Source organism: Cebus imitator, unplaced genomic scaffold (assembly GCF_001604975.1).
Source record: "Cebus imitator isolate Cc_AM_T3 unplaced genomic scaffold, Cebus_imitator-1.0 Scaffold174, whole genome shotgun sequence".
NCBI lineage: Eukaryota > Metazoa > Chordata > Mammalia > Primates > Cebidae > Cebus > Cebus imitator.
In genome coordinates, this window is record NW_016107489.1 from 1,682,511 (window position 1) to 1,705,124 (window position 22,614).

The 22,614-nt window shown below is 38.1% G+C and overlaps 1 protein-coding gene and 1 pseudogene across 28 annotated transcripts in view; both read left to right on the plus strand.

Annotated features, from left to right (window-relative positions):
* Nucleotides 1–22,614, plus strand: part of DLG2 (discs large MAGUK scaffold protein 2) — a 1,831,252-nt gene that overhangs the window by 1,496,859 nt on the left and 311,779 nt on the right. For all 28 annotated transcript variants that reach the window (XM_037744434.1, XM_037744428.1, XM_017544957.2 and 25 more), the window contains one exon: nt 20,931–21,033. In XM_037744434.1, the coding sequence (XP_037600362.1) occupies nt 20,931–21,033 (103 nt within the window). The remainder of the gene's footprint in view (nt 1–20,930; nt 21,034–22,614) is intronic.
* Nucleotides 17,044–18,594, plus strand: LOC108315582 (annotated as a pseudogene).

Consider the following 22,614-nt stretch of genomic DNA (forward strand, 5'->3'; position numbering starts at 1 on the left):
CAGCAGGAAAGTAGAGTCTGATCACTCAGAGGGAGGCGGTAAGAGCAAAGCAAGTGAGATCAGCTGCAGGAGGAGGGAGCGGACACAGCCCAGCTGCAGAGGAAAGGTAAGGAAGGGAGAAGTGAAGGAAATGTAGTCACAGATGCAGAGAGACAGATCAGGAGAGGATCACAGAGCTGAGACCCTGCAGGGGAGAGCGGGAGGAGAAGGAGAGGGTATACTAGAGAGGAAAAAACACTGAGAATCAAGGGACTGCACCTTTACAGTGCAGTGTACGGTGTATGGTATACAGTGCAGTGCACATGGCAACTTTCCCAGGTGGTAGGAGTTTGACAAAAGAAAAATGCAATAGGAAACTGCTTGCAATTCGAAATTAGAAAGGGAAAAGATAGAGAATGATGATTTTAAAGAATGCAGAATTATATATCTGGGTTTCATGGAACTCCGCATGCCAAGAACAGCAAGGGCTAGTCATATATATTTTATTCTGATGCTGGCAACTGTTAGAGCAGTGAATGGAGCTTGAGGGTTCCAGGCCCCCTGTTTCAGGCAGCCTTGAGTGCTTCTTCCCGCTTCCGGAGGATGGCTGCCCTTGGGCTTACTGACTTAATCCCCCTCGGTCTCACAAGATGTGGCAGAGCCCACCGCTGATCAGAGCCTGCAGCCAACCTCTCACAGAACTGGCTCCCATGTAGACTGAAGCATAGTTCAACGAAGGAGCTGAGTGAGGAAGCATTGAACTTAGCCACAGGAATATTAAAAGGGGTTGACATTAAAATGGTCTGGGGAATTGTTGTGCTCTCTGTAATACCCCAAGTGGCAGAGCTGTTGAGGAAAGCTGGTCCCTGCACTGACCAAGCTCACCGTAAAGAAACAGGGAAACAGCTCCTAGAGACCAAGACTACAATATGCCTGGAGGGGGCTGTTTATGGCGATGGAAAAGAAAAGTGGCCCGTTGTGATGACAGGCACTAGCAGGAGCTGAGGCTGCTGTTAGAAGGCATGTGATTTTATGGGAAAGGGAATGTGTATGCGTGGGAGGCAGAAGCAGATGTGGGAGGCAGAAGCAGATTTGGAAGCACATGGCGACATTGGTGGCTTTCAGAGATGGGAGTATTACCTGCACGCCTAAGGCTGGAGACAGCAGGTATTGTAAGGGAAGAGGGCAGATTAAGTAGAGGGGAAAGGACACAGTCTGGGCCCCACATGGAACAGATCTCTTATCTTACCTCTGCTACTTTGGACGCAACTAATCTTTTTGTGCCTCGGTTTCCCCATCGTAAAGTTGACCTCAGCAAAGTTCTTGGGAGGATTTCCAATAACAAGCCTAACACAATACCCGCTTTTTGGTTCAATATTCGGTATCTAGTATTATCTTTATTACGGATCTCCTTACACATTTAAATTCTTAATCACAGACAGTTTGAGGAAAGTCAATTGACTAGATTCTTTTCCCTCTTTATTCCCTCTCTCTTTTTCTTTTCTGTTCTCATGATTCTCTTTTTCCTCCTTCCTATTGAGCATTTACTTTGTGCTAGGAACTGAACGATGGCAGTGGAACCTTATTTCTTGATGTTTTTATCTGCTGAAGGGATTGTGGCTTTGCAGCTCTATTCACATCTGAAGCTCTGGAACTAACCATGGAAATTCACACCTTGCTGGAGACTTGTTTTCTACAGGGAGCAGCATTCTGTGTGCTAAACTGGGAGGCTCGAAAGAGGGAATTGGTTAGTAATTAGAAAGATTTAAATTACTGAAAATACCTCTCTGCCTGTGTAAATGGAAAATTTTTTCTGATGCTTACAATATCCACTTGGGACTGATAGTGAAAGACTGAACACAGCCTTGGCTACTTTCATGAAGTCTTAACATATGCTTGAGAGAACAAAAGAAAGTGATGAAGAAGAGGTAATTCCGGAGAATGGTCAGTGTTTCTCACTCTTGATCATATGGAATTAGTCTTTTCAGGAGAGTTTTGAAATGATTCCGTTGTGGCTTCTAGTTCTCCCAAATGTCCAGAAGCATTTTATGAAATCAGTAATGCTTAGAGTTAAGGCTATATTCATGTAGTCTGCCTAACACTTCCCACAAAAGGCCACATTCAAGATGGCAGCTCCAGTAGCGAGAACTCTACCCTTTGAGGTGGCAAAGTTGGTTGCCACCTTCCGGGGTCCTCCCTGTCTGCTATATTATTCTTCTTGCTTGACTTTCTTTTCTAGTTTATCTTCTTCTCACTATTAGACACTGAAATTGGCCATCAAATTTTTGGTGAGCTGATTAATAATTCCTTGTTAGATGAACAGGAGTCTTTGTGAGCCCTAAGGCTTCTTCAGAGTAGAGGAAGAGAGTCATCAAGCACATAAAATTGTAGTCACCCTCAATAGTAGTTTATAAGGACAACAATTTGTGCCACATCCTGGGAAAGCAAGAAGACTAAAACAGTGACCAGGACTGCCTTTATGGGGCTTACAGTCTAGTTATTGATATTTATTCATTAAAAAGATAAATAGAAAAAGAAAGCAAATCACAGAACATCATGTGTTATTATACGATCATTCTTTAAAACAGTGACTAAACATGTATGTTTTTGCACTTACGTATATTCACTCACTGACAGGAACCAGGCACTATCCTAGACATTAGAAATGTATCTGAGGATGTATAAATATGTGTAGAGAAAGTGTATAGAGTTCATTTGTCTAGTTTATTATCAGTGATTACCTGAAGGTCAGGATACACAGATGTTCACAGTTTACCTGCTGTGCTTTTGTATTATTTTAGTTGTTTAAAATAAGTTTGGATTACTTACCTTAAAAATAATAAAAGAGTAAAGGAGGACCAAAATTCATGTAGTGCTACCAGGTTGTGGGGTGAATGGCCAAGTAAGTGTCATGGTCCATCATGGTTACAGGAAGTCTGGGAAGGTAGAACCTGACCTGGACGTGAGAGAAGGCAAGACTTCAGAGAATCCAGGAAAACAGGGAGTAAAACAAGGAGGAGGAAGTTAGGCCCAAGGGAACGATATTGGGATATGGATGGACATGAAGCTTCTGGCGGCAGCAGAGGGTTTGTTTAGGAGAGGAGGAGTGTCACATAAGACACTGAACACTAGCATTCTCATCTGTACTCTACTACAAATGCACCGGGTGACCTTGGAAAATAAGTTCATTCCCTGGGGCTCACTCTTTCCACCAGTGACATGGGAGGACTAGACAGAATCCGCTCTAATGCTCCCTCATATCAGAGAAATCTCTGGTCTTAAAAAGACTAGAGAGGGTTGTGGTAAAAAGTGCATTGTGAAAGGCTTAAATATAAGGCTAAGAAATTTGCACATAATTTGCAAGCAGTGAGGAACACAGATGAATATGAGCATCTGTGGCATGTATAAAATGCGAAAAGCATTTATATATTTACAGAAAAGTAGAATGGTTGTGATATACAGGATAACTATCAAGGTATTCAGAGTAGATAAAAGAGAGGGAGGGAGGAACATGGTAGGAAAGTATAATCCATAGATGCTAATAAAAATTAGAGGTTAAAGTTTATTGGAAAAATGATATTTAGATGATCTCAAAAAAAAACTACCTTACAGATTGTTATTTGCAAAAGGGCAAAGTGCCTTTTGAATGAAGAGATCTGGTGGTCCATATATTTTAGGCCTCCCGCTATGGCATAGTAAGAAATACACAACATTACACCCCGGATTTTGCTAAAAATGTTTCACCTGATTCTGATAGGAGAGAAACATTAAGACAAATTCAAAATGCAGAACAGTCTATAAGCATCTGACTGAAATTTGGAAAAAAAAAAAAAAGAGTGATTTTCATTTAAAGAAAAATGTAGGTAATGTTCTAGACTAATAATGACTAAAGACATAATAACAACCAAATGTGACCTGGCGCAGTGGCTTATGCCTGTAATCCCAGCACTTTGGGAGGCCAAAGTGGGAAGATCATGAGGTCAGGAGTTCTAGACCAGCCTGGCCAACATAGTGAAATCCTGTCTCTACTAAAACTACAAAAAATTAGCTGGATGTGGTGGCGGGCGCCTGAAATCCCAGCTGCTTGACAGGCTGAGGCAGAATGATAGCTTAAACTTGGGAGGTGCAGGGTGCAGTGAGCCGAGGTCGCGCCATTGCGCTCCAGTCAGGGCAACAGTGCGAGACTCCATGTCAAAAAAAAAAAAAAAAAAAAAAAAAAAAAAAAAAAAAAAAAAAAAAAAAAAAAAAAAAAAAAAAAAAAAAAAAAACTAAATGTAATGCATAGAACTTGGCCAAATCCTAGATTTAAGAAAAAAAATCCTTACAAGATATTTGGAGGATAATTGAGGAAATTTGAATAGGTACAATATAGAAATGGTATAGAAATATTAGTTTTGTTGGTTTTCCCTGGAGTAATAATGACATTGTGCTTATACAGAAAATATCTTTACACTGAGAAGATGCCTTGATGATATGTTAGGTTGAAAGTGGAATGATGTCTGCAATGTATTTCCAATGGTTCAGAAAAAGTCTGTGTGTGTGTGTGTGTGTGTGTGTGTGTGTGTGTATGTGTGTGTGTGTGTCTTCTGATGGCAGATAGGTAGGTAGGTGGAGAGAGAGTAAAGGAGGAAGGGAGGCAGAACAAATGTCCCAAAATGTTAAGAACTGTTGAATCTTTATTAGTTTTTACTATAATGTTCTTCAAGTTTTCTATAATTTGAAATTTTTCAAAGTAAACAGGAAATGGGGACTGTTTCAGTAGTTCAGATCAATGCTTAGAACTAGCATAGTAAATTAGAAGGAAACAAAAGCAAAAGATATTTTGAAGAGAAATCATTTAATAAATATTATTTCTCATTCACAGTGGTGAATACAAGTTGATTATCAAGCATCTCTGTTTATTCAGATCTCCTCCTCTTGATTTAACTGATTGCAATTGGGAAGATTTTGACTTCCCAAAAAAATTTGACTGATTGCAATTGGGAAGATTTGATTGAAGTAATTGGGAAGAGGGGACTTAAGAGTTCTTGACACAGTTTGCCTAACTCACAAAACCTGTTTCGTGGGAGCTTTTAGGCAATGAGATGATGACCTTATTTTTAGGTGAGGAACAAGTCAAAGAAATGCTAAGATGTAATTATGAGCAACAGCCAGATGCCAAGATACACATAAGCCTAAACACAAAATAATGTCATTATCTTGAGGCACGATGATGAAAAAAACATCAGGCGAGTCCTTCTTGCAGTACCCAGAGGTTTTTGCATTAACGGGTTTTGACGCATATTAATTCCATTAGTATCTTATTCTTTTCATCTCAAGCCTTTCTGATGTTTTAAGAGTGAAGTATTTGACAAATATGTCGCTGGAGGCATTATTCCTTCCTTTAAAGTAGATTTCAAAGCTAATGAACAAGATTAACTGTGTAGAAGTTAAAAGGAAACAAGAACCTTTTTCACCTACATAACAATCTCATGCACTCAGGTTAGTTTACATAAACCAAACCAAATTAGTGAATATTATAGGATATGTAGAAATAAACATCGTTATTGCTTTCAAATCTGTATACTATTTAGACGAATTTCTAGTTAATAAGCTTTGACCCAGCACTTAGCCAGCTGAACTTGTTTGAATGAAATAATAAAGTTCACTGGGAATTAGGGTGTTTATGTGAAAAACGGTATTGATTCAGTATTTCTTTTTGCAGGTGCTATTGCAGTTTGGGGAGGACAGTTGTGACTGTGCCTGTTTGTGGCACAGTTTGCAAAACATTTAACACACATGATCCTTCTACAATTGATACCAATGCTGACTCCTGACTTGGACATTTTAACAACAAAAAATACCATCCCCCCTTACAAATAGACATATTTTCATACCCAGTTGAGAACTACTGTTAGATTCTAAGTCACTTACGGCTGAACCATTGCTTTCTTCACTAATGCATCCAAAAAAAAAAACAGCACAGTGACTGGGACAAAGAAGGCATTCAGTAAATATTTATTGAATGGATTAATGCAAAATTTGAAAAATTTGATTACTGTAGGACTCAGTTTTTCTATAAATATTACTTTATTTTTAATTTGCCTACATAGCCTTTTTTATCTTTTATTGTTAAGGTAACACAAACCTCAAAGTCAGTAGTTAAAACTTTTTTGTATGACTTTTAAAATCGTTATGGTACTGTATGTTCCCTTAAAAATATTCATATACTATTAAAGCCTATAAAATGAAATGTAACCTATTCTCTCCTCTTCGGCATCTCTCCCCCTCCCTACCACAATGCCATAACCCCTGGAAGCCTCCGTTATCATTGCATTGTGTAATCTTGCAGGCATTCTCTAAAAGATCATTCATCCTTTTCTTTTTATTGAAACAAATGGAGTTATATATACATATAGTTCTACAATTTGCTTTTCATTAATTTAGCAATTGATCATGGATTTTTTTTTCAGAATATTAGACATGTATGCTGTTGCATAGTATTCCATTATATGAATAGTCATTATTCATCAATTTATTATTGATAGTGTTTTAACAGTAGATTAAATAGTGGTATCTTAACATCTGAAACCCAGAAATCACACAAAAAAACTAAGTTTAAAAAAAGAACAATAGAGCTCTTGCAATCAGTCCACTGATTTCAAATAAGAGAGCATGTTAAACAAATTCAGAAGGTTTTTTTCTTATCACCATTCATCAGAGAAAGGATCTCAGCTTCAAATTTAACCCTAACCGAAGGGAACCCATCAGCCTAGCAGCACACACACATCTCATCTCAGGATAGAACGCTTGGTGGATGAGGTGAGAAGCCACAAAGCAGATCTTGAAGGCTAGGAATTTAGCCTCCCAGCCCAGAGTCTGTCACTGCCTGAACAGTTTAGAGGCTTGGGTGATGTGGAGGTGGTTGCTTAATAATGTTTGCAAGGACATTAAGACATATTCGTTGCTTCAAGGAGCATATAGGTTGCTCTACACTCTTTTTTAACTAGCAAGGCATGATGGCACATGTCATGTCACTGTACTCTCGCCTGAGCGGCAAAGTAAGGCCCTGTCTCAAAATAAATAAATTAAATAAATAAATAATTTCTATAAATAGATAAAAGACCCCCAAAGACATTGATTCAGTGAGTTCAGTTTAATCAACCATTCTCTCCTAGATGGCAAATGCCTTCTGAAAACGACTCTCATTAGCACCTGGCTCATAACAGTTGTGCAATAACTAGTTGTCATATTTTAATGATTTAAATAAAGCTATGTAATTTAATAGTTATAACCATTCATTAGTTTAAGGAATACTGTTGAATCCTATATAATGTACTCTGCACTAAAAGTATGGAGGTAAAAGAGACAGTCAAGATCCCTGCTTACAGGAAGCTTTTCTTGGGGTGGGTGAGATAATAAACGAACTAACATATGGGCCTAAATTCTGTAAGAAAGTAAAACCGGGTGAGTTAGAGATAGGCTGGGAGGCCACTTTAACTGTGATCTTGATCAGGGAGCTCTTTGAGGAATTGGCATTTGAGCTGACACTTATGAAAATTAAGGTGTCGAAGATGAGAAAAGCTAGGTAAGAGCACTCTAGTCAAAGGGACCACTGGCACAAATGCCCCAAGATTGGAGGAAACTTGGACTAATGCAAAACAGAATGAAGGCCCTTGAGGCCAGCAAACAGTAAAGAAGGCAGGGTAGAATAAGATGGAATACGAGGGATAGGCAGAGGTAAAGGAAAGGAGTTTGAATTTTATTCAAAGCCTAACAAGGAGCCAAAAGAAAGATATTTGCAGAGGAGAGGCATGATCTGATATACAATTTGAGATCATTCTGACTGCTGAGTCAAAAAGGGATAGCGGAGGGCAGGAGGAGTGGGCCACAGTGAGAATGTGCACCCATCAAGGCTATTGTAGTATTCCCAGGGAAAATGATAGCTTGGCCTAGAGGGATGGGGTACAGTTGGAGAAAAGTGGATGAAATTGTAAAAGGCTACGAGCTAAGGGATTGGATGGGGAGGTGGGAAGGGAAGAAATGAATAGAAGTTCTTGTTTCAGTGGTTTGAGTGGAGAACGGTGGTTGTACTATTTGCTGAAAATGAGAAAACTCTCGAGAAATATGGGAGGAATTTTGAGCTTGACTTTGAGCATGATGAGTTTGAAAAGTCTTATACGTCTATCTGTGGATGTCAAGTAAGCAGATAGATTTACAAGTCTTGAGTTAAGGTAAAAATCAGAGCTTGGAGATACTAGTATCATCTTGTATTTGGATAATATTTTTATAAGGTTTCAAATATTTTTGCTTATATATTCTTACAAAGATAGTTAACTTTTTACTTAAAATGCATAAATTCTAGAAGTTACGTACTGTCTTTTGGCCTTCAATAAGCTGGGTTTGGATAGCCATATTAAACTTTATTATTTTCATTTAAAGATTCCAAAATAATCATCCCTCTAGGGGAAATGACCTGGTAAGCCAAAATATTTTTAAAGGTCTAAGTTGGTTTTTTTTTGTTTGTTTTTTTACTGTAAGCCTATTTTGCACCAGGAAGCCAAATTTGAAGGGAAGTTAATGTTTAACTGCTAAGATGCATAAATATTTAATATCGGTTTTTCACTTTGCCTCTGCTCCAGAAGGATTCTAGTCTTGAGCAGTAATGCATCTAATGTCAGAAATGTTACCACTCTCCACAAAATACGACAGCCTCCAGGAGGAGAAGGGAACTTAATTAGACATTTCTACTTCAAATACAATTTAAAGTTAATTCACTCTGAAACATGCTGGAGGGTGTTTGAAGAGTTTAATGCATAATGATCTGTTTGTCTCAAATTGTCAACAAAATACATATTGAGCATAGAATATATTTGTTTATTAAGTATTAAAAGGGACCTCTGAGATTTAGTATGAGGCTCTCTTTCTAGATAAAGAAACTGAGGCCCACAGAGATAAAGGGACTTCTCAAAGTCAAATAAGCTAACCGCATGACTGGAACGCAAGACTCCTAGCTCTTAGGATTGTGCTTTTCTGTTTCAGAGCCTATAACCCTAGCACTTTTCCCTAGTCAACAGAGCCTTTTTGAGATAATTTTATACTCTCCCAAGTCATTCTCTTTGTGTACGTCAGGAGATGGATCCACAATAGCTAATAGTTAGTTATATGCCCTTACTAGATGCCAGGCCCTATTCTAAGTGCTTTATATGTATTAACTGATCTAACCTTATAGCAACTCTGTGACGTGGGTACTCTTAATATCCCCATCTTGTATATCAAGCTGCTTCTACATCTGGGTTTAATTTGACCAGGGTACTGACCATAGGAATCTGAAATCTAAAATGATTTTGAACAATGGTCACTTCTCTAAGCTTCAGGTTGATATTTTCTGACTGTCTGCCAAACTGTAGATAGCCAACAGACATTGCAAACTCAACATGTCTAAAACAAAATGCATTATCCTCTCACCCAAACCCACTCTCCATCCTGTGTTCCCATCTTAATTAATGTTATCATCACACGGCCAATCATTCTAAAGCTTTTTGACACCTTTTTCATCTCCCATTTTCAATCTGCTCAACACCATAAATATTATTTAAATTCTATTTGGCTTCCAGAAGTATTTGAGGAGGATGGCTGCGTAGAACCTTCCTCTGTTTTCCTCTCCCAAATCTATGCTACATCTCCCACCCTCAATTCCACCCTTATTAACCCCAGTTTCTCACTGTCGCCAGTCATTCTTCCGCAGTCCAGTTGTGTTAAACGCTTCCGTAAAACCCTTCCCTAGCCACTTACTGACAAAAATTCTTACCCCGGTATTCAAGGTCTACTTCTGCTGGCAGCGTTTTTTCTTTCTCCCTGTCTGTATTCTATGCCAGTCATCAGACTGCTCAAAATTCAACATTGAGTGAGATATTTAGAGCTTCCCTGTTACCCTCATAAGTATGTGATAACATTTAATACAAGTGAATGCGTTTGTTTATGTATCACCTTGTTGAGTAAGAAATGTGAGGTGGGAAAACAGTTTACTAACTGTAAAATACTTTTGAAATATTATTTTTAAGCCCTAGAAATAATTGAATTTACAACACAGGGGACCCTAGAGATGGTGTGGCCCAGCACCTTCATTTTTCAGAGCAGCTCATTAGCTGATTTGAATGAGCTAATGGCAGAGTTGGCAACAGAGCTTAACTTTTCACTTCATTTCACTCATCAGCTCAGGAAACTGAAAATACATTTTTTTCCACTCTTGAGAAAGAATGAGAGCCTTGTACATTTGTTTAATACACCAGTAATCTTTCATCTTACTATCCATAGTCTCTCTGAATCAGGTAGAAGTAGTTTGGATCCTACCCCAGTTTCTTCCCTGCTGCTCCCTGCCACCTTGCACCCAGACCCCCAGCTGTGAAATTATTGGCTTCAAACAGTCCCCTGTGTTCTGTACCTGACTCATTTTAATTGAAATGTGATACCAATTATCTAGCTTTTTCCCATTGGGTCGCCCCTTTGCATCTTTTCACAGTTAATAATTCTACTAAATTTGTAGTTTTTAGCTACTTTTATTCTAAGGCAATCTTCTACCAAACCTATTCTTTGGTTTTATCATTTCTGATAAAAGCCATTTAAAAATCCTGGTTTCACAGATAATGGATATGCTATAATACAGATAGTAGCTACTTAATGACTATTTACCATGTACCAAATATTATATTAAGCATTTTATTTGCTTAAACTCTAATAATCCTGATGACAGCCTGACAAAAGAAGGGTCCACATCTTTAGGTGCATGTGAGAAGCCTACTCAAAGAGATCAAGGAACTTACCCAAAGTCATAGAGCTGTTAAGGGAAGGGACGAGGATATGAATCCTGGCCATCTCGGGTCTCAACCCAGTATTCTTCCCATGACACTGCTTTCAGAGCAGGCAGATGGCATGAGCTGTGGTGGAAAACTTTGGCAGCTGTGAACATTTGCTCTGCCTTCGGAGCAGCATCTCTAAGAGGGTCCATTCAACCTCAGGGTCTCGCAGCCAGGCTGGCCATAGGACATGCTTCCTGCACATTCCCTTCCTGTACATTCTCCTACCCGTTAGCATTCCTGGGGTACAATAGTGATGGTAAAATAATATTTCTCAATTGTAAGCTGAGGAATGACTCCTCATTGTGGTCAAATTTACTAATGGCTTATCATGCCCTGTGCCACCAGATTCTTGAGAGGCTATGTCATGGCTAAGAATGCAGATGCTTACACCACACTGCCTAGGTTTCATCCCTGACTTTGCCATATGTTAGCAATGTAACTTTGGACAAGTTATTTAGTCTGTGCCTCAATTGCCACCTCTGTAAAATGGGGATTGTTGTGTGTTCTTACTTCATAGACTTGTTGTAAGGGTTAAGGGAATTTCTGTATATGAAATGCTTACAACAGCGGCTGTCACATATAAAGTGTTATGTACATGTCAGCTACCATCATCATCATCATCTTCTTTTTCTTCATCACTTCTTTCTCACATTTGTTTCTCCCATATCTGCCCTTCAGTATCAACTGCTTTCTGTTCTTCAGATGTGCCCTCTCTCACCTCCAGCCCTCCATGTGTGGCTCCTTCTCTGCCTGGAATACTCGTGCCACTCACCTTCTCACCCCTCTCTCCCCATCATTCTTTGAGAACCCCTACCCATCCTCACCTTGCTAACATTCACAACCTCATCTCAATGTCACTTTCTCCAGGAAACCTCATTCCTCTGCATCCCTTGGTAGGGATGCCTCCTCTGTGTCCCAGAGTATTTTGACCTTTTCTTGTCCTAGCTCTTATCACCGAGTTTTGAATCATGTGTTTACCTGTCACTGTCCTCCACTGAACAGCACATTGCTTGACAATGGCTGTGTGTCATTCTAATTCATTCTTCTCTTAAATTGGAGAGGGAAATAACTAAGTAGATACTTTTTAAAAACCAAATTTATTTCAATACTGTGTTTATCTCTAGGCATTACAGTAGGTACACATTAAAAGATAGTACAGAGAGCCATAGGGTAGGCATCCATATTGCCATGTTTGATCTCACATGCACTTAACTGAGTCTCTAATGAGATATTACATGAAATCAAGATGCTGGAAATAACACCCATAAGAGATTACAAAAAAAAAATGGAATTAAGAGACTAAGCAAGGCGAACTTCCTGACACTGGAAGTATGCAATCAGCAGTAAATGGTCACTTGCTTGGTGATAATAATATGAAGCGATGGGGAAGGGAGTGGGATCACTCCCTGGAAAAATGAAAACTGTCTTCAAATATTAGAATCGTATAGAAGAAATGATACTGTTTTGTCAGCTATCAGAGGGCAAAACTGAAACCAAGAAGTGGAAAGAAAGATTCAAACAAGAACTGTTTTGTTTTTTGTTTGGTTGGTTGTTGTAATCACTGGAGCTGACCCCAAGTCGAATGGATTTTCCTGAAAGGCAGTGAGTTCTTCATTAGTGTTAATCCAGTGTCACATCGAGGTGAGATGGTCATTTGCCTGGGATAATGCAGTGAGAATATATTATTCACTCATCCACTTGCTTATTCACTCACTCTCTTTTGTTCCTATGCACCTATTATTTGCCTGACCGTATGCCAGGAACAAAGTTTCAGTAAGTAGAGATCTGACCTTTACAGAGCTTATAAATAGATACATTACACAACTCAGTTTGAATTGAGTCTTTAAGAACCAGAAGAAGTTTTCCAGATGAGGAAAGAATAAGAAGCTATGTTCTAGATGTGGAAAATAGCATGTGCATAGATGCAGAAATGGCAGAATAAGAGAAATTTTAAAAGGTCAACATAGTGAGGGAAAAGGATATAAGAATATGTTTTAATCAGCCTAGTGATATACATCGAGGTTGAAGAAGATCACAAGATTTCCTCCATTTCTGAAGTCCTCTGATTCTGATATCATTCCTTCTACAGTACTAAGAAATAAATATTTTCAGAGAATCATCAGGTATTCAAGGAATCCCTGGAGCCCCAGGCCAAGGCCCCTAGTGGCAGAAGTAGCAAATGTAATGATCATCTTTTAAAAACAAACAAAAAAAAAGATTGATGTGGGGGATGGTAAACCACTCATCTTCATAAATATTTTAATGATCCCATGATAGTCATATACATAAAGAGGTAGCAATAGATGAAATTGTTTGGCCAGGCGCAGTGGCTCACGCCTGTAATCCCAGCACTTTGGGAGGCCATGGCAGGCGGATCATGAGGTCAAGAGATAGAGACCATCCTGGCCAACATGGTGAAACCCCGTCTTTACTAAAAATACAAAAATTAGCTGAGTGTGGTGGTACATGCCTGTAGTCCCAGCTACTCGGGAGGCTGAGGCAGGAGAATTGCTTGAACCCGGGAGGCAGAGGTTGCAGTGAGCAAAGATGACGCTACTGCACTCCAGCCTGGTGCCTGGTGACAGAGCAAGACTCAGTCTCAAAAAAAAAAAAAAAAAAAAAATTGTTCTAGCTTGACAGTGCCTTTTGTTTTAGCCCTACTTGATCTAATCATTATAAGTTGGGCCGTAATTTCTAGATTAGGTTGCTTTGGGACCACCACAGAGGACAGCGGTAAAACACACCCAATCATTTGCTGCCAGTCCTAGGGAGCTTGACTAATGCCCTTGAAAGACAGGTTTCAGAACTGGAATCTGGTAGGTGTAGACCCTCAGAATTAGACAGGATATTAAATTACAGTATAAATTCGTAGTTAAGAGCTCAGGAGTATTAGTTTGGCTATTTTAAATCCATAGCCTCTTTCCACCATATAAATTTGAGTAAGTCATTGAGTCTCTGAGCTTAGTTTTCTTATCAATAAAATGGGAAAAACAATCCCACCCTTCTGATTAAATGACATAATATGTAGATGTCTCTGATGTACAAAGCTGATGCTCAATGTTAATCTCAACAGTAATTATTGGCATCCAATCTTTGAGAATTTATGCTTCAAGAAGAAATTTTTCTTGGAGAGAAGAGGACTCTAAATAGAACTTTGAGAATCCATGCATCCAGAAGAAAAAGTTCAAACAGAAGCAAAAAATAATAATAATAATAATAACAAATATATGAGGCTGTGTCACACTTGGTATTTTAAAATGTCGTATCAATGATGTAAAGTGTGAACACTTTTGAAATGTTATTTGTGCAAAGTTTACTGATAAAATACTCAAACCTCAAAGATAGAAAGAAGCATCAAAGTGATCTTGAAAAGTTTGAAAGAGTGGAAGAGAGCATGTTTGTTAAATCCAGGGGAGAAATCAACAGGAACAAGGCAATATGATATTGTTCAGGATAACAGCAGCAACAAACTCCTTCAAAAATGCAGAGGCCCGTGTAGATTTGGCCTAAAATAAACAAGTTTGTATTATTGGTCCAGTGAAAAACAAACAAACACACATATTGGCGTACATCTGCTAAACTAGAAAGAACTCTGGGCTTGGCAAAAGGAGCCCTTGGCTATTCCTATGCAACTTCAATATGACTTTAGGCCAGTCCCTTCCTCTATGGGGATCATCTCTAATGTATAAATGCTTGATAAGCAAGTTTCTAAGGCTCTTCTAGTCCTAAAATGTTGTGTTCCTCTTTTTAAAAAAAAACATGAAGTAACTATTATATTACAATCTGTGTTGATTAATTTCCATTTGATTTTATTTCATCTCTTATAATCACAGCTTTTTGAAGAAATGCTAAACAATAATAATAGATACGATTTGCTGAATACCTGTTTGTACCTGCAACGGCCCTGATAGGTAGGTAGGTAGGTAAATAGCTAGGTAGGTATGCTCATTTTACAGAAAAGGCAGCTAAGGTTCAAAGAATCTTAGTTCACCTTAAGTAATTTCTCCAGATTACTTAGGTAACTTAGGTGGACTTGAGATTTAACCCTAGTTTTGTCTGACTCCAAATCTTTGGTTCCTTCCCATTTTTCCATGCTCTTTCCTTAAAGCACTGAGAAAAATTCAGAGGATGACTAAATGATGAAAGATGTAGAAATCTTATGCTATAAAGGAAACGTCCACAAAATTGTGGCTGTTTACTTGGTTCTCCCATCAAATATCAAAATATATTCCAATTAATTAAGAATTAAATGGCTAAAGATTAAACTCTAGTTTGCTACAGGAAAACATGGGTAATTTGTTAAATATATTGGAGAAGAGAAGATATAATCTAAAACTCAAGAGGCAAAAGGAAAAGGAAATTATAAATAAGACTTCACAAAATATTTAAAAATTCATTCTATGATAGGAAATAATGTACAAAAGAAGAGTTAAAATACAATGGTACAAATAACAAACTAAGAATATTTGCAATAGTTACCTAAGAGGGAGGAATAACATTCTTAATTTGCAGATAAATTTTTGAAAGAGCAAACTACCTAAACAACAACAAAAAAATAGCAAAATAAATAAAAAGGCATTTTATATAAAAATAAATTAAAATATCCAATAAACATATAAGAAGACAACCTTGTAATTGAGGAAACACAAAGTTTAAAAGTAAAATTGTTTACCTACCTTTCAGAATGGAAAAAGTCAAATGTTAAGGCATGTGTAACTATTAACGAGAGTGTGAGGAAGTTGAAAAATCGTATATTATTTGTGGCCATATAAATTAATACTACACTTTTACAAGCAGTCTGGCAATACCTGTCACACTCTTTACTCAACAACTTACTATTAGATGATATTTATTACGTCATTCTTTATAATAGCAAAATAATGAAGCTACCTAAGTGTCTATCAGCCATGCACTAGTAAAACAAATTGTTTTTCATTTAATAATAGAAGACTCATAGCTATTAAAAAGAATCAGGTTAATGGGAAGAAATATGTAAATTAGAAAGCTTACTAAGGTATATTAGTAAGTGGAAAAAAATCAAGATGTAGAGCATGATCTTACTTGTATACAATTTTTAAATTATATATTTTATAAAGCAGTTTATATTTATAACAAAAATAATTAGTAGAATATATAAGAAGCCATTAGCATGGTTATCTTTGTAAAGGGTAATAGGAGGTAGGGGGGACTTTTATTTGTATGTATTTTCATTATGCTTTACTTAACATATATGGGTATGATGTGCATATATTAATTTTATTTCTCCTATCAATACATTATCTGGGTAATGAGATTATGGCCTGTTTTTGTTTTCTTATTAGTGTCCATATGTTTAATGAATAATCATTTTGAAAATGTACAATAGCAAATTTAAAAAAACAAGTAATGCATAGGCCCTTTCACTAAGAAGTCTGTTTCCAGGGAATTTATCCTTCAGAAACACTTTTATAAGTGTTTGTAGTAGCAGAAAACTGGAAGCAACCTTAACCACATCAAGAGGGATCTCACTGAAAATTGCTGGCACATCTATAACATGGAATACCAGGCTTTCATTAAAAAGGTAGAATGATATGAGCTGATATGATGATAATGAAAAATGCCCAGGATACATTGTTCAATGAAAAGCAAAACAAAAGCTGTCGAATTATATATCTTATGACCTATTCAGTTAAATAAAAAGGCAATAATATATTTAAATATATATGTAAGGAGAAAAAGAGAAAGTCTTGTGTTTGCATGTGCATATAGTGAATCTTTATAAAGTATACACAAGCTGTTAGAGGAAGAGGAGGAGGAAGGAGGCAGGAGAAGTTGCTGGAGGAGAAGGTGAGCATGGCAGCCTCCCTGGTGTTGGGTGAGGATGCAGAGCCCAGCCGCCCCTGGAGATGGGTCTTCCTATGTTGCCCAAGCTGGTCTTCAGCTCCTGAACTCAAGTGATCTGCCCACCTCAGCCTCCCAAAGTGCTAGGATTACAGGCATGTGCCACTGAGCCCAGCTGACCACCTCATTCCATCATGCCGGAAGCGAATTCCTAACACTTCTCACAGTCTCCTGCAGATATTCACCAATATACTCTACAGTAGAATCTAAGATCCTAGAAGAAAATGGCTCCAAAGTTTAAATGAAGTTGGAAAAATACATAGAAGCAGCCTTGCAGCCTCTCTAGGTGTTTGGGGATAATATTCCAGACAGAAATTTGATCCCTTGGATTAGATAACTAGTCATAATGAAGAAAATTAATTTTAAAACCTTCCAGAAATCTTTTAACTTGAATAAAAGTAAAGAAGAAGCTGATTTCATGGTAGTACAACCACCATCGCTAGCCAGGGACTTTGGAAAAGATGATTCCTTATTTGGTAGCTGCTATGATAAAGATATGGCCAGCTGCGATATTAACAGTGAAAATGATAAAGGTGGAAAAAAAAACAGATCAAAAAGCGATGGGTATGTTAAAAAGGCCACTTTCTGCCAAACAGAAGCCAAAAGGCAAGGCGGGCACGCCCTCTGGGAGCTCTGCTGGTGAGGACACCTTCTCCTCCATAGCACTGATAATCTTTAAAGATGTGAGAGCTGAGAGGCCGGTACGGGCCACCTCCCTCTGCAGCCATCACTGCAGTCCTGCGCCGTGGCCTCTTCGGCTCACAAACTCGGAGGAGACATGCATCAAGATGGGCTGGAAGAGGGGACCAAGGCCTTGACTCTCACCTCCGAGTCCAGCCCTGAATGGCATCCAGAAGGATTTCCGCGACCTTCAGTCTGAGACTTCATGCCACGAACAAGCCAATCCACTGAAGAGCTCAGCTTCTCAGAATGTAGACCTGCATCTTCGCCTGGAAGAACATGAGCCTGTTGTTATTGGACTTACGCCTCAGGACAACATTCAATATACCGTGCCTTCAGATGAAGGGATGTATCCTTTGGAAGAATCTCATAGCTATTGTCTGGTCAGTTCTTCTCCCATGAAAGTCTCTGTGGTTCCTCCTGAAGGGGAGGGCGCTCTTTCCCTGGAGATGAGTCAGGTAGACCAGGACCTAGTTGTTGCCCCAGAGATCTTTGTGGATCAGTCCATGAATGGATTGTTGATTGGCACCATGGGAGTACTGTTGCAGAGCCCAAGAGTGAGTCCCCATGATGTCCCTCTACTCTCGTCATTGTCACCTCCGGTGCAGAGCAATCAACTCCAAAGGAACTTCACTGGACCTACTGGTACACAGCCCATGTGGCTGAAAGTATGCTCTGTCATTTGAATTTCGATCCTAGCTCTGCTCCTGAGGTAGCAAGAGTTTATGACTCATTGCAAAGTAGTGGCCCCATGGTAGTGACAAGCCTTTCAAAGGAGCTGAAAAAACTTGCAAAACAAGGATGGTACTGAGAGCCAATCACATGTTGGGAGGCAGAAAGGAAGCTAGCAAACGTTCCAGATGGTTTTTTTCTTGTTTGGGACAGTTCTGACACACTTCATATTACAATTGAGCACTCAAATGGCACGTTTAACTTTTATGAACAACCAGATGTAGAGGACATACATCCATAGTTGATCTATTTGAGCACTCAGTCAGGGACTCTAAAAATGAAGCTTTTTGTTATTCAAGGTCTCAGCTGCTTAGATCTGCAACTTACCTCGTCAGACTGACCAAGCCGGTGTCCCGGTTCACGCAGGTGCGCCCACTGCAGTACCTGTATCGTTTTGGTATGTCAGTATACCAGAACAGACTTAACTCAGAAACTGCCTTTGCCAGACAAAATGAAGGATTATTTATAGGAGAAGCACTACTGAAAGAAAGACTGAGAACCCTGCATCTTGCACTTTGGAAATAAGAAAAAGATTGAAATACAGTTTACAAACTTTCAGTGCCATCAAAATCTTTTGCTGCCTTAACTATTTCAGTTTTATGTGTAAAAGAGTCATGAGTTTGTTTAGGGGCGGGGAAGTGTCAGCAAGGTGTCTTGGGTTTATTTTGGTTCTTTAAAAAGGGGATTCTTGAGGTTTTAGGGGTGTGAATTATCTTTTATCAATGTACAGAATAATCACAATGTGAATTATCAAATTCTTCTTAATGCCCGCCATCCCACCTAGTTCTTTGCTGCCATCCACTGTGATTTTTATTCATTAAACAGAATGGAAATCTCGATGTCTTTTAAATGCCTCATTTTCAAAAGATAGTATTGAATAAATATACCTGTATAATAAAACACAGAATTTACGTATACACTGAAGATGAATTTTTAATCTGTTACTTTAAAAAGATTTATTTAGAATCATAAATTGACATAATCTTGGGTAATTGAATGGTAATCTACAATATATCTTCTAATGACACTTTTTTTCTAAATTATTTCTTAGGTTGTGCTAATTTTATTGGTTGTGAAAAGTTGAATTTTTCTGTTGTCTTCATTTTCATCTTATAGTTTGTCTATTTTGACAAATGACCTTACATTAAAAAATTGTAAAGAAATGTATACCATCGATTTAGAAATTGTTGCCTTCTTTGTCATTAAACTCAGGTACAAATTGGCCTAACATGAAAACCTATGGAATTAGAATTATTGTTAAAGAAATATTAGATGATAATAAAAGAGAAAAAGTATACACAAATGTGGTTACCTCTGGAAATGGAGATGGTGAGGGGACTTTTACCTCTTTCTTTTGTATCATTCTGAAAGAGAATTTATTTGCCATGATCACGTATTATTCTTCTATAAAAAGTTAACGCTGTTTGACAAGAGAATAAATTATTTGGCATGTGAAGTTTGTGCAGTTCAGCCTCCTACAGGCAGTAGCCTGGATCCAGTTACCTTTCCTGTCTCTTCTGGCCGTCAGAGTCATACTTCTGAGTCAGCAAAAGCGTGGGCAGCCTCTGAAATGACTGTATCTACCACGGAATAGATCTGGAATTTGATGGTTTAAGGGGAATTTGAACTCATATAGCCTAACAGTCCCCTCCCTCCAAGGGAGGAGAAATAGAGGCTCAGAGAGGTAATATGGCTGTCAGTCAGCAAGAGAATGACACAGCCAGATCAGGCCTGGCTCAGTGGACTTCCCAGTGTTACCCCCATCTACCACCTTATGTCATTGTGAAACAGGATTAATGAAAAGCAAAATAAGATTATATATTTTGAATGTAGATAAGCTGATCAGTTCTTTATCCTTCTTTCATAGCCATACCAACCTTCCCCATGAATAAAAGGAAGCAGGATTCTGCTATCATCTGCAAAAAGCTCATTTTTTGTAGATTAGAAAACCATATTTACTGTGTGTTCATTGGAAAAGCTTCTTGGGGCTTTATCTTGTCTCCCTTTGTTTTCCACTAATTGTCCCTCTTCTGGGGCAGACACAAAACGCTGTCATTGAAGAGCACTTATTAATTACATTGTATTGACTTAGACTGAGTTGATTCAAGAAAAAATTTAGCATTTTCTCCTTATTAAATTTGACTTAAGAATGATTTTTACCCTGGTAGAGTTTGGAGCTTTTAAGATGTTCAGTATGGGACCCAAAATGGGAGTTAGCTAAATAAACCCCGGGAACTCTTTATTTTATTTTGTCAGAATTCATTCTGGAATTGTACATGAGAAATAGCACAGTCAAGTATATTTTAAAACAAGGCTTAGGGCTGTCTAACCAGGCTCAGAATGACAAGACAAGACAACTGACCAAAGAGAGGGATCTGGCAACCAGCTGCCCCTTTTTATTTTCATGTCCCCAGAACCTCATCTGAATGTTTTAATCTGTCAGCATGTATTTGTCTATTTACATTACATATGTCTCTCTTTATCATCCTGTTTTCCCTCTCATTTTAAAACCTCATATTTATCCCTATTTACCCCAAAAATCTAGGAAGCTCACAGAGGCATATTAAATGCACACATTAGAACATGGATAGATGAAAATGTTTCCAACCCAGTCAGACCATGGCACAAACACCACAAGATGAAATTTAATGTGTCTCCTAATTAAGACCATAAAAGTCCACAAACAGCAGAGTAGGATAGCAGGGGTTTCTGAGGCATGTGATACAATGTTAGACGGTCTCTGTTTGGTGAAACTTTTTTCTTCTTTCAGAGTAATGTGACTTATGAAATACCAAGATTACCTGGCTTCCTCTCTTTCAGGTGAATGGCATTGACCTCCGTGGTGCATCCCATGAACAGGCAGCTGCTGCACTAAAGGGGGCTGGACAGACAGTGACGATTATAGCACAATATCAACCTGAAGGTCAGTCAGAACTCACACTAATAATATTCTGATAAGTCTCTGTGTGGATCTGTACCCTCATGACTCATCATTTGTATTAACTAGAGGAACCGGCATTAGTGTTTTGTAAACCTACCTACCTGTAGTGAAAAATTGACAGTTCGTGTCCAAAGAACATGAACTGTGTTTTTGTTACCTCTAATCTTCCAGGAGAACATCAGGCAGTTAGAAAGGCCTATGAAAATATGAATTCAAATAAATAGCAACCAGCATCCGCTTTATTTTGTTTATATTCTTATCTGGCACACACTTTTATTCACCAATAGATACTGTAAAAACAGTTAGGAAAGAAGGAGAGGTTTCATCTACAGAAATAGACCAGTAGACCATATTCTTTCCTCATGGTATTAACTTAATTCTCATTAACACTGACATGGCTTTTGGATGTCCTTGACCAGGATTTTTTTTTTTTTTTTTTTTTTTTTTTTTTTTTTTTTTTTTTTTTTTTTTTTTTTTTTTTTTTACCTTTTCTGCTACAAGATCCCTTGTTTGAAATACATCACTGTAAACCATGAAACTCAGTGAGATCTCATAAATTGGATTAGCCAACTGAAACTTGATGAGATATCCTAAATTGGATTATCCATGCCCTGCTCTTTGGTTTATTTATACATCTGCTTTTGTGTTCAAAGTGAGACTCATTGAGACAGCTGGGATGTTACTTATTGTGTGGTTGATTTCTTAGAAAATTTATATATAGATTGCTCCTTTGGAAACGAAACATACCTAATGTAAGCACACAATTATGGGTCATATCTTGCTATCAAAAAAAGAGAAATATGTCTATTGTCTTCAAGAAATGAATTCCTTTTGATCCACATGGCTGAACAAAGAGGAGTATTAAACTGCTGACTATGAGTGTCTAAGATGCCATCAAGGAAGCGCCTCTGTGCATATGAATATAAGGAGCTCCTTTTCAAGTGATGAATTGTTAGCATCAATTGTTGTTTGGAAGACTGAGGTTTGTGTTTTGCTTGTGACAGCTTAGATTCTACCATTAATGGTGGCCAATCACATGTTCTGCCCAAAAATAGAGAAAACATTTCTTCCATGCATGTTTTGACATGTTACTTTCAGTTGTGCCTGGCTTTAGAATTAAAAGTTGCAATTAATTTATTCAAAAGTTTTAATAAATGTTTTTTCCTATGTGGCCTAGGCCAGATATGGCCAGAGAGAGGGGGTTTGTGATGGTCACAGATGGATGATGACAACACCAAGGAAACAGTCTCTTCTCAGATAGTTTTGAAAAGTCTTGCCATTTGTTCATTATTAATAGACTTGTATTTCAGTAGAAATAAATGCTTTGAAAAGTATCCATTATAAAGCTGAAAATTAAAAGACATACTCTAGCACCATTTGATTAACAAATTCTACTTCACATAGAGTAAGAACTGTTTCATTGGAATCATCCATTTTCTTAGTAGCTGGTTTTTTTTCAGTCTCAAACTGTATGCCCTTCACCAGCACCTGACTAGCAGCATACACCTGTATGCAGAAAACAGCACATGTACCTGTTTTCCTATTTCTGAAAAATCTCATCTC